This window comes from Acartia tonsa, chromosome 11 (genome assembly GCF_053477335.1).
Source record: "Acartia tonsa isolate MP-2025a chromosome 11, ASM5347733v1, whole genome shotgun sequence".
In the NCBI taxonomy this organism is placed as follows: domain Eukaryota; kingdom Metazoa; phylum Arthropoda; class Copepoda; order Calanoida; family Acartiidae; genus Acartia; species Acartia tonsa.
In genome coordinates this window covers 34,246,607-34,259,187 of record NC_137270.1, presented here as the reverse complement: position 1 = coordinate 34,259,187, position 12,581 = coordinate 34,246,607, and the positions used below count along the sequence as shown (strand labels likewise).

Here is a 12,581-nt window from a genome sequence, read left to right as displayed (position 1 = left end):
TCATAATACTTTCCACTAAACAGGGTACCTCTCACCACCCTGGTATAGCCAGACCTCTATTCTAGCCGGCTGACATGTTTCACCCAGCCTATAAATCTTGATGGAAGTCAGTTTAGAATTCTGACCTTGTTTGTTAATCAACAATTTCACACACTTTTGACTCTTTCTTTATGGCACTTGTTTGCTATTGAACTTGTGGCTTGACTTTTGCCATATAAAGGGATAACCTCAAGATTCAGAATAAACTTTGAAGTATTCTTACTTTTTACTTCCTTTGGTTTCCTATGAACCAACTACCAACGGTGCCAGATGTATGCATTTTGCGCGTAATGTACGCATTTTTGACCTGATTTTTAACAAAGGTACACATTGGGCAAAACCGATGAGGATGTACGCATTTTCAACATTTTTTTAAAAAATGTACACATGTACATGTTTATATCATGAATTCTTAAAATTTTCGAAATTTTTATAAAATATATTTCTGCTTAATTTATTCAGGAAATTGATAATATTAAATTAACAGGTTCTATTGTACTAGGTATATTACTTAAATGGTAAAAAACTCTGACTTTAACTTCCCTTACATGTTCCTCAATATGTAATTCTTATATTAGGATAGCGGAGCAAATCCCCCTCGTACCCCATCCCCTTCTCCCCATTCCCCCCTCCCTTTTCCCCCTTCCCCCCCAAAATGTACACATTGGTGGTCCAATGTACACATTATTTGTACACTTTGATCTGAAAAATATCTGGCAACTATGCCAACTACTGTCATAAGAGATCTTTCCATGAATGAAAGCCAAGACTGTCATGCATCTAGCTACATGGTCTTTAAGACTCCCTTGCCTTAGTTACTTCAGCTAAGAGCTCATATCCTCTCATTCTCTATTACTCAGAAATTCACCATGGTTTCCGCCTACTCTGCTGATTGAAAGTCAGGTGTGTCTATGATTCCAAATTTAACACCACTTGATAGACAAACTGCCCTTTATTTTTGCTTTGCTAATCCTACATTTTGGTCTTCCTGTTCAACACCTTCCTAGGTCCCTTTACTACTGGTAGCTTTTAGGAAGGGTAGTATTGATCTGCTTAGGACAAAGAACTTGCCTGTGTTTATTTTCAAATTGGATTTTAAAGTCGCCATTGGAAATCACACTTGAATAAAATCCAGTTATGATCATGTAACCAGCATTCACATTCACTCTAGTAATAAGCTACTATTATTTTCTTCAAGCTATGAGCCAAGTGCTTTCCTGTCAGTTAGCTGCTCTTACACTATCTTGAATACACTATCTTGCAAATTATTCATCCAGCTTAGAATCCAATATGTATCTATAATCATTCTGTAGGTTCACCTATGTAAAACCTTCCATGGTTCTCACTATGACATTTAATCAGTAGTAAAGACAAGCAGTGTGTACAAAAGGCAGAGACTCAATCAAGACCAGCTATAGACTGGTCTTTACACGGATTCCAAGTTCATGTCAAACACTTACAAGTGATAATCCCACTTGTTAAAAATATTAACCTTCTACTAAGCTCTTTTGAACCAAGGACTGGTTGTATATTCAATTGTAGCCTGGTATATATGGTAATATAGGACTTTAAACATGGCAACTGTGGTTGTGGATATATATGTTATACTCCAAGCAGATATTGTTTTGATGTTGAGACATCAAATCAGCCAGGAACCAATATTGAGCAGGATAACTTGTTAATATTTCAAGGAAACTTTTTTTAAAAAATATAATATGTCATGAGGCATGCAACAGGGACATGAAATATTTTTTAAAAAGTTAATTACAAGAGTTGTTTAGACATCAATTCAAATATTTACTTCAAATAACTCTTATTTCATTTCTAGACTACAAATCTTAGATTATTCAAGATTCTTAAAGATTTTGTTATTAATGATAACGCAGTTTTTAGTTCAGCTGTATTTATTATACTTTTCTTGTGTAAATTTAAGTTAACTAAGCTGCAAATGTGAGAAAATTGTGATTTTTGAAGGAAAAACTATGAAAATTTGGGTATAAAAGTAATTTTCAAAAAAAGCCACAAAAATGATCAGCTGTGATTTAACGAAAGTCATGTACTGAACCGTCATTGTCTCCCAGTCATGACTACATAGGTCTTGTGAGACGTATGTCAAAAAAAAACCTGTTTCCTATCCAGGACACCGGTGTATTGTTTAGTAGAACAAAAAAATTTACTTAAAAAATATAACTTTTGGTGATCTTTCTCTAACATAATTCTAATGTATGATTCTACAATATTTGTAAGTAACCCACTGGTTGTTTTGACTTGGTGGTAAGTTTGTGTGTGAGTTAATCTAATTAACAGCAGTGTTGGTTGAGACAGCAGCAGCCAGCAGTTAGTCAAGCACAGCAACAGCAGAACAAAAGTGGTTTCTAAAGGTCTAAACAGTCACAGTGCTCCCAGAACAGTTGTGGGTTCTTCAGGAAGAATTTCAGGGATCTAAAGGGATAAGACAAAGGCCGATAAATTGATGTACAACTCCAATGATGATACACAAAAATACCCCTTCACAGATGACAATTTGAAACGCTAATACACTCCACTAAATTTGAAACAACCAGTCCAAATTTAATAAAAGTCCCCAAAGTTGTTATAATACTTTGGGGACTAGTATGATAAACAGCCCAATGTCTCCTTCCTCCCTGAAGAATTTAGTCATTTAGTGACCTAAAAATTCCCTTTTTAATTGTTAAGAATGATAAAAATTGTTAGCTACAATAAAACTAAAAATCCTCAGAAATTGTGTGTTTAATTGCAGCTAGCCATCTATTTAGTCAAACATTTTAAAATGATTAGTTGAACACCACCTAAAATTATCCAAGCTACAATAAAAACACTATTGGGTAGGAGGAATGGGGGAGGAGGGGGGAGAGTGAGTGACCCAAAGCAGGCTGTTAGTGTGAGAGGGATGAACACAGGAAAAAATTATTAATTTAGCAGGGAGGCATTCATCTGTATACCTTATACTGGCATCCTCTGACCCCTGGGCTTGAACAGATGCAAGCAGTAGACCATCTGACCGTCTCTTTTTGTCTGACAACTTGGGTTCTTCTGACAATTTTAATAAGGTAGCCACTTTGTGTGGCTCCGGAAGACTTTTCCTAGAACCTGGCTGCAGTTGACTGTTACGCTCCAGTGTTGCACCCAGTTCAGAACAGATTTCATCATACAGAGACAAATTATCTTTCTCATCATCAAGGCTGTCAAGCATAGAATGTTCAACATTATCAAAATCTATGGTAGAGTCTCGTTTGTCTTTGTGGTTAGGATAGGATGATGGTCTGTGGTGTTCTATCATCATTTCTACTTTTAATTTAGGAGAGTCTATTTCATCTTTAAATATGCTGTTCCAGCTATAGGGAATTATCTTCTTCAGGTAGAATTTATTCCTTAGAGGTTTGACAAAATGTCTGGCAAGATCTCCAAGATGTTGAAGTTGATTGGTTAATTCACTAGGGCTAGATAATTCATCTGGTTCATGTTTATGAGCAGAAGAAGTGGGAAGATCTGTATGATTACTCTTACTAAAATAACATTTCATGCTAAAACAATAATTCTAGCAAAAAAAATTTATTATCAGGTTAATAATGTTATTCATTGACATAGATTTAAGTTTTAAATAAGACATTAGGTTTTCCTTTGAAATGCAAGCCTAATAAATAGGCTGATGTGTTTAATGGAATTGATACTAGAAAATAAAGGGGAAGTGTGAAGAATCTTTAAAGAGAAGTGCCAGGGTTAAAAACAACATTAATCAGCAGGGAAATAATAATATAGATTCTAAAAAATATTTGAAATTAAAACAATATGTCTTTAATCAATTATCTTTCAGAAAATATTTACTTTTACTGAAGAAACAACCTTAAAAATCTTAAATTTTATTGTAGTATAAGTCTACTTACTAGAATATATCTGTTGATATCTAAATTCAATGAGAATACCTAATAGTAATGGGTAAATTTTTCCACTTGTCCAAACACAAGAAGGCACAAGGGTGTATATTCTGCACAAGATTCTTTTTTCCCCGGCTGCAAAATATTTAATCCCCCCCCCTAGTTTTCCCCCAAAAATTGAAAAATGTTTTCAGTACTGTTTATTTGATTTCCCCCCCCCCCCCCACCCCTCTTTAGCAGGGGGTCCCATGCAGAATATACACCCCTGAAGGTAGAACAATTTACCCTTAACTAAATTGTTAATTACAAAAATAATAAACAAAAAATGCGCTAAAACTTACTTTCTGACAACATCTTTATCTGCATCATTTTCCATCCAACTTGTTGCTAGATCATAACTTTCCAAGGCCTGAAAAGCAGTTGTTATTTGTTTCATGTATCGCTTCCAAACCGATATTTATCCGTTGGATTAGAACCAGTTCAAAGTCATACTGAAAACTATGTACCTAAAGCATCGTATAATATCCAGTCTTCTACAAATATGAAAATGCAAAATCACATTATTAAAAGTAAACCATTTTTTTAGCCCGTGCCTACGGCATCTCGGGACTAAAAAACTGGTTAGGTATAATCTTTTAATTGTACATATTTTCTTCTTTATAGAATGTTCCTCAGAGATAAAGGGGACAATTGTCTGTTTACTAGTCCCAAATTATTCATAATTTATAATTTCTTATTCGTTTGCTTAACAACTTTGATGACTTCAGTGAATGTTGATTAAGTTGAGTGTTGATACGTTTCAACCACTAATTTTAATCTAAAGAAGGGGTGATTTTGTGTATCATCATTAGGGATGTACATCAATTTATCGGTCATTGTCTTATACCTTTAGTTATATCCCTGAAATTACCTGATCAATAGCAGAACTAAGATCTTGTTCGGTAAGGCTGGTAGACTCGCGGCGGGATAAGGTTTTGTCATCTTAAAATAATATGGTAGATCAATAAGATTGTGAAATAAAAGCACCGTAGTTAAAATAAAGGCATTAATTATGATTTTAGACTGTAAATAAAATACTTTTGTCATAAAAGTTGTAATTTGATTTTTTCTAATAATCTCTTCTATGCTCCTAAAAACACACAATATACTGCAACTTCCGAGCCGTAATTTTTTTTTGTTCAATATACATTTTTTTTTAACTTCATAATCTTTTCCTTTATAAGGTAGTCTATCTTGTTCAATTACTTAGGTTTCTTGAAAAATATTTATAAGATGAAGGTCACAAAATAATATAATAGTTTGGGTACCCATTAATTTGTCATGCTTACCATATGGAGTCCAAGGATTGGGGGCTGATGGTTGTCTCTGGGAGTCAGCTGTCAGCTCCGTCACTAACGGAGACTCAAAGTTCATGTTCTCCACTAAAATAAAATGAAAATCAATTAGATGACAGGATGTCTTTACTAATTATTCTTCAATATTATTATCTTATTAATACCTAGGTTACCAAAGAATGTACAGAAATGTTTCGGAGCCGGAAAAAGCAACATTTTTGGTGGAGCCGGAGCCGTATTTTTCGTTAAAAACAGCTCCGGCTCCGGCTCCAGATTAGCTAAAAATGATTTTTTAAAGTAATATTATAATTTGGCAACGGTCTATTCCCATATAATAAACTGAAAAACTATTGTTACTTAGCTTACTTGTTATATAGCTTTAATCAAATAAAAGCAAAATATTTTATATTATTTATTTTATTTTATTTCAATAATGAACAAAAATTGATATATTAATTTTAAGGTAGGAGCCGGAGCAGGAGCCGGGGCCACATCAAAATTAAACGGCTCCGACAAGCTGGTTTTAGACTTCACGTTCAGATATAATATGGATAATTAAATTGTAAACATCAAATGATGTAGGACCTGCAGTTCTAATCGGTTATTACTCATATTTACGCAACCCTTGTCTGGTGCCAGGTGTCCTACTTTAATCCGCCCTAATTAGTGAAACCTTACTGTAAGGCTTTTTTTTTGCTGTGAGTAGACTTTACCTTATAACATAAGAGCTGTAAATAAGCGCCAAACATTCACCCACTCTTTGAATCACTTTTTTTATGTCTTAGTTTTAAAATCTAAAATCTCGTTAAAATTTGATTGTACATTTTATATTCAATAGGGTTTGGCCGGATATCCCTTGTGGCCGGATATCCGGCCATTTTCAATATCCGGCCGGATACCGGATATTGAAACTATCCGGTCGGATATCCGGCAATATAATCTTTTATATTTTACAACAAAAATCTCTGTTTTTTTTAATCTTAAATGGCTGTAATTTTCTTATTATTGAAGCTAGAAGAACAATTTTTTCTGAATATGTTTATCTTTATGTAAAGGAGGATGTGCTTAAGGACCATTTGGACAGGGGGGGGGGGTTTACTCGAGAACCCTTAGAGCTAGAGGGAGCTAATTTTGGATTTAAGCTTCTATGGGGCCAAAGTTACTTTTAAAATTATCGTCGACCCCCCACCCCCCCCCAAAATTTTTTTTTTTTTTTGGGGGGGGGGTAAAAAATTTTTTTATTGCATTTCTCGCCGAATTAGGCAATTTGGAATCATTTGAGACCATGTTATTTTTTTCAACAATTTTTCGCCTTACAAGCAACCCTGCGGGGGGGACTTAGTCATTTTTTTCAAATTCTCGTTTATGAAGGTATATCTTAAATACAGTATGCTACTCTCTTAGTTTTAAAGATAATTGGATGAAATCTTTTTGATTGTGTCACTAATTACCCCAAGTTTTGGTACCTTTAAAAAAAACGGCGGCGGGACCGCCGCTCCCGCCGTCCGCCGCCGTTTTCCGCCGCCACCAAAAGAGAAATTTTTTATTGCATTTCTCGCGGAATTAGGCAATTTGGAATCATTTGAGACCATGTTATTTTTTCAAAAATTTTTCCCCTAACAAGCAACCCTGCGGGGGGGACTTAGTCATTTTTTTCAAATTCTCGTTTATGAAGGTATATCTTAAATACAGTATGCTACTCTCTTAGTTTTAGAGATAATTGGATGAAATCTTTTTGATTGTGTCACTAATTACTTCAAGTTTTGGTATCTTTAAAAAAAAAACGGCGGCGGGACCGCCGCTCCCGCCGTCCGCCACCAAAAAAATTTTTTTTATTGCATTTCTTGCCGAATTGGGCAATTTGGAATCATTTGAGACTATGTTATTTTTTTCAAAACGGAAAACGGCGGCGTTTTTTTTTAAAGATACTAAAACTTGGGGTAATAAGTGACACAATCAAAAAGATTTCATCCAATTATCTCTAAAACTAAGGGAGTAGCATACTGTATTTAAGATATACCTTTATAAACAAGAATTTGAAAAAAATAACCAAGGTTGTAAGGGGAAAAATTTTTGAAAAAAATAACATGAACTCAAATGATTCCAAATTGCCTAATTCGGCGAGAAATATAATAAAAAAATTTTTTTGGTGGCGGCGGAAAAGGCGGCGGGAGCGGCGGTCCCGCCGCCGTTTTTTTTAAAAGATACCAATAGTTGGGGTAATTAGTGACTCAGCCCAAAAGATTTCATCCAATTATCTCTAAGACTAAGAGAGTAGCATACTGTATTTAAGATATACCTTTATAAACGAGAATTTGAAAAAATACTAGGGAGGGACGCAACCGCAGTATAATATAAAACACCAGTTTATGAAGAAATTTTTTTTGCGGGTATAGTCCCTTTTGTGGCAACGCTCCTTAAGGAGCGATTATTCGTATTTTCACAGTAGCCTTCCTCCTATTTCTAACCTTGCGGGGCCAATTGCCTAACCCTGCGGGGCAATCACCTAACCAAATATAACCTAACCTAACCTATTAAAAGCAATTTTAAAAATACAACGAATCGCCCCTTAAGGTGCGTTGCCACGAAAGGGACTATATCCTTTTTTGATACTTTAATATGTAGTAATTTGGCCGGTTATCCGGTATGTTGGCCGGATAACCGGATATTTGCCGGATATTCGGCGTTGGCCGGATATCCGGTATTTGAAATTAGCCGGATATCCGGTATTCGGTATCCGGCCCAACCCTAATATTCAATCGGATAAAATACGATACGAAACATAATTTTTCAGTGTGGCTTATAGAACCGGTTCTAATCCAGCGGATATTAATCGGTTTCGAAGTAATACTGGAAAAGCACTTACTTTTAACTTGTTCCTGTGATCTGGAGGCCTTAGTCTGTCTGCTGGCAATTCTGGTAGGCACATTCTGGAGCCCGCCTTCGTCGTCCTGTTCCTCGGCCGGCTCTGTGTAGCTCCCGGATAACATAGCGTCAGGATTTCGTACCTTAATATATAAAAAGAGGGTAATTTTTTTCGCGTATTTTCCGTAAAGTTGTGTTAACCTTTTTAGTCAAACTGTTCTTAATCTTTATGAAGAAAATTCAATAATATGTCACGTGTCTATGATGGTTTAATTTGAATTCAACCCAAACAGGATGGTCATTATCATACACAATAGAAGGAACTGGACTTTGGACTGTTAATTACACTGGTACCCAAGGTAAAGTTACCATATATTCGTTGGCTCAAACTAAAAGTGTCCAAACATTTCAACCAGTTATTTTAATCTACATACCCAACCATTAATTCAACAACCAAGCCTAGACTTTCAAACAAAAATCATAAAATCCCGCGTGTTTGCAATTCTATGTTCTCGCTATTGTCATTTAATTAGCATAGGATATAATCTTTTAAAGGAAACTTAATCTAGGTATTAGAGATAATCTAGAGACAAACTGTAATCAATCAGCCAAAAGGAGAATACAAGGTACATTTTAAACATCTCATTGTTTGAAACATTTTACATATCTTGGTTTCCAAGGGCATAATTTTTTCATTTCGTTCGCATTATGAGTCAGCTATAATTTGTCGCATATCTTAGGATAGAGGTTTTCCTGGGTAAATTAATTCATCGCAAAAATTTCGTCGCCCGTAACTCGTAGGTATATAACAAAATGTAAACAAAATTTTTTGTCTACAAAAAATCCCTTTTTAAGTTTGATGAAAAATAGGGTCAGATAGACAATCTAGATACCTATATGTCTATTAACTATTTCTTGTTGTATATCCCCTACCTTAGTTAGAAGGTCCATGGCTAATCGCTTGGTGAGATCACTGGCTAGAAGGAAAGGATGGCACAACATTTTCTCCGCTGGAGGTCGTTTCTTCGGGTTCTATAAATATAAAAAAGTTCACACGAAGGTTAAAAATAACCGAAAGGATAAAAGAGAGAGGGGACATTGGGATGTTGTTACATTAGTCACCAACGTTTTAAATACGCTTTCCTATTCGTTGGCCTTAACAACTTTGGAAATTTTGATTGGTTGGTTTAAACGCTTCAACCATTAATTGTAATCTTAAGAGGGGGTAATTTTGTGTATCACTATTGGAGAAGTATAATTACGACAATTTATCGGCCATTGTCTTATCCCTTTATATCTCTGCCTAATGACAGACAGGTTTACAAATTTAATTGTTTCATAAGATATGCAAAATTTCTTTTAGATAGACATTCACACATCCTACTATTTTGGAAGATAGGCATATAATAAGTCCTTAGAACTACTGGAAATGAAAATGGCATTCGAGCAAGAAACTTTATAGAAGTAAGACACATACAAACCATACTAAGCATTTTTTTGAGTTTCTACGGTCATTGAAGAAAAAAATAGAGGGGGCATAAGCTATATGTGAATCAGCCTACAAGGCAGGGACCCTGTCCCGAATTTATACTGAGACTTTAAAAATAGCTAATAGCGTCGGAAATATAATCACAGCTGAGTCCCTACAAAAGAACATAAAGCAATTCACTAGCAGTCGAAAAGGGTCTCCACCACTTGGGGAAGGTAGTTGTCTTGATTATACATCTATACTTAATAATTTATTCTCAGGGCTATGCAAAATTGTGACATTTTTTATAGGTGGAAAAGTTTAAATGCATTTTTCCACAAAGGCAAAATTAATTAAAATCGCATACCTTAATCAAGCATTCTTTGACAAAGCCATGAAAATCCTGGGACCATTTTGTTTTGTCTTTTAACGTGGGTGGTTTGTAGCCACTCTGTTGTAATTAACACATTGTAACATTGTGTTTATATTCGTCTGATACCAATTAAGATCACCAAAATGGCTTGCTTGATTGAACTTTAACTTACTCTCAATAGCAAAGGCAAAGCTATCAATGTTTTTCCAATGTTTAAGATATTTTTTTAAAAAGCCATTTTATTAATTTATTTCTACTTAGCAGCGAAGCTACTCATATTTCGAAATGTCCTTATGTCTAAACGTCGCGTCTGTCAGCTACGTTCTTGGAGAAAGGTGATTTTCACAGCTGCTTTTAGAATAGACGGCTGATTTTTTAAAATAATATTCCTCATACCGATGAGCATACAATATCATTTATCTTATTTGGTCTGTTTTTCTGTTGGTAATGTCTTGACGCCGACGGTCAAATTTATAAAGGAAAAATTTGATTTACTTTAATACTAAACTATAGGTAATATAAAGACATGAACTTTTTTGGCTGAAGATTTTTTGTCCGTTTGTAAGGATCTAATGGGTATTTCTTCTGCTATTTAAGACAGAAAGCTGTCTGTCAGTCTATCTTTTGATATCCTTGTCTAAAATTGAGTTACAATGTGTTTCCTTGGACATGAGAAAAAGTGCGCGCATTGGATGCAAATCAAACATGGGGGGCTGCAATTCAGCAAGCTCTGTAATACAATATTATCATAATTTAAGAAAATTGTCCCAAATACCTACCTAATGTAAATTAGAAAGGAATATTAAAAAAAGGAATCAGATGTGCGGTATACTACAACTCATCCTTCAGGACATATGGTCTTTCATATGATATCCCCCTTTTTGGCGCGAGACGGTGAACTTTTTATTTCTTTTGTTGAAGTAAAAACTAAAGAATAAGTTGCTTAAATACTAAATTATTTGTTTTATATCAATTTTAAGTGAAGTTAAGTCAAAGGGGGGAGGCGGATGTGCCACTTTTTGAAACCAAAACTAAAAGTCAAAGGAACTCAACTAAAAAAAGAGTTACAGGTCTGAGATTTTGCATGGCAGTTGCTTAATAGGGGTACAATATGGAACTGTGAAGATACGGCGGCGCAACCGCCGAAAACCGCCGAGAAAAAGCAAAAAAAATTCGGCGGGAAACGCCGGTTTTCGGCGGTTGCGCCGCCGTTACTTCACAGTTCCATATTGTACCCCCATAAAGCAACTGCCATGCAAAATCTCAGACCTGTAACTCTTTTTTTAGATGAGTTCCTTTGGTTTTGGTTTCAAAAAGTGGCACATCCGCCTCCCCCCTTTGTAATTTTAAAAAAAGATGGAAATACCTAAAATTGGTTAAATTTCAGTATTTTATAAAATGGAAAATTGAGAAGGTGAATTAAAAGCGAAGTGACATAGATATTCTTTCCAAGAAAAGAATACTTTTATTTTATATGATAATATTGTTCCTATAGCTGTGATGCCCACAGCCCAAATATCACAGAGATGGTTGTATCCTCCTTTTCTTTCTACAGCAGCCACTTCCGGCGCCATCCAGTAAGGGGTACCTGCAACAATAACATTAGTTTTCCAGTATGGGTTTGCAACAGATTACTATCCCTCAAATACTGTTTTTGAGATCTTGTGCTCATAGGTGCTGATTAATCAAAAATTAACTGTGGAAACTAGTAACCAAAAGATGCATCTACATTTTATATTCATAGTAAAATCATCCAAAATGAATAACTAAGCTGCTATTCTGACAATTCGGATTTGCCTATTTTTTTTGTTCTCAGTGTAGATTCAAACTGAAGAAAGCAAAGAACCCCTAGTCCAGTTAATTTTCAGCATTTAAGTTTTAGAATAACACATAACTTAAAATGAATATTCTAATGATTATTCTAGAATTATTATCTTTAAAAATAATTTAATGAAAACTCATATAACATTAAAAAGATCACACACAAAAGAAAAGGTCTTTTTTGAAGTCTGTACAAACATTCTGTTTAAGCATTGCTTCTATGTAATTATCAATATTCTTGTCGCTTTTTAGGACTAGTATGAACTTTATTAACATTCGTCAAAATAATGGTTTTGATTTTTATGTTACATCTGTAAAAAAAAACGGACCTATGAAAGATTTTCTCTTGCCCAGAGTTGCCGTAATTTGTGCAGAGACACCAAAATCCGCCAGTTTTACATCCGCACTTTCTGTGAGTAGAATGTTGGCACCCTTGATGTCCCGATGCATTTTCTGCATGTTGTGCAAGTAGGCGAGGCCCTGCAGGGTTTCCCTGCTCATGTAAGCTATCTGCTTCTCTGTCAGGGGACCTAAACAAAATAAATATAATTTGCATAGGAAAGTATATTTATAAAATTTATAATCTGACAATTTTTGTCAAAATAGTTTGAGTCTGAGATATCTATGGCAACTAGTCTTAGACTTATATATCAGATAAAATGTAAACACTTTAAGAGTAGTTTCGCTTGTACTAAATATGTTTTAAATGTCTTTTAAAATTGAATTGTTTACAAAATGTTTTAAGTAATATGCAATGTTTGAAGCATAATATAGAGCAAGTCTAT

General features: G+C 34.8%; 1 protein-coding gene across 1 annotated transcript in view; it reads right to left on the bottom strand.

Annotated features, from left to right (window-relative positions):
* Positions 1–12,581, bottom strand: part of LOC145331258 (mitogen-activated protein kinase kinase kinase kinase 5-like) — a 46,567-nt gene that overhangs the window by 11,836 nt on the left and 22,150 nt on the right. The window contains exons 7-16 of the mRNA XM_080175875.1: positions 12,126–12,326; positions 11,467–11,563; positions 10,640–10,707; positions 9,970–10,055; positions 9,068–9,166; positions 8,136–8,277; positions 5,264–5,356; positions 4,846–4,916; positions 4,277–4,344; positions 3,003–3,566 (exon numbers count right to left, since the gene is read on the bottom strand). Coding sequence (XP_080032001.1) covers positions 3,003–3,566; positions 4,277–4,344; positions 4,846–4,916; positions 5,264–5,356; positions 8,136–8,277; positions 9,068–9,166; positions 9,970–10,055; positions 10,640–10,707; positions 11,467–11,563; positions 12,126–12,326 — 1,489 coding nt within the window. The remainder of the gene's footprint in view (positions 1–3,002; positions 3,567–4,276; positions 4,345–4,845; positions 4,917–5,263; positions 5,357–8,135; positions 8,278–9,067; positions 9,167–9,969; positions 10,056–10,639; positions 10,708–11,466; positions 11,564–12,125; positions 12,327–12,581) is intronic.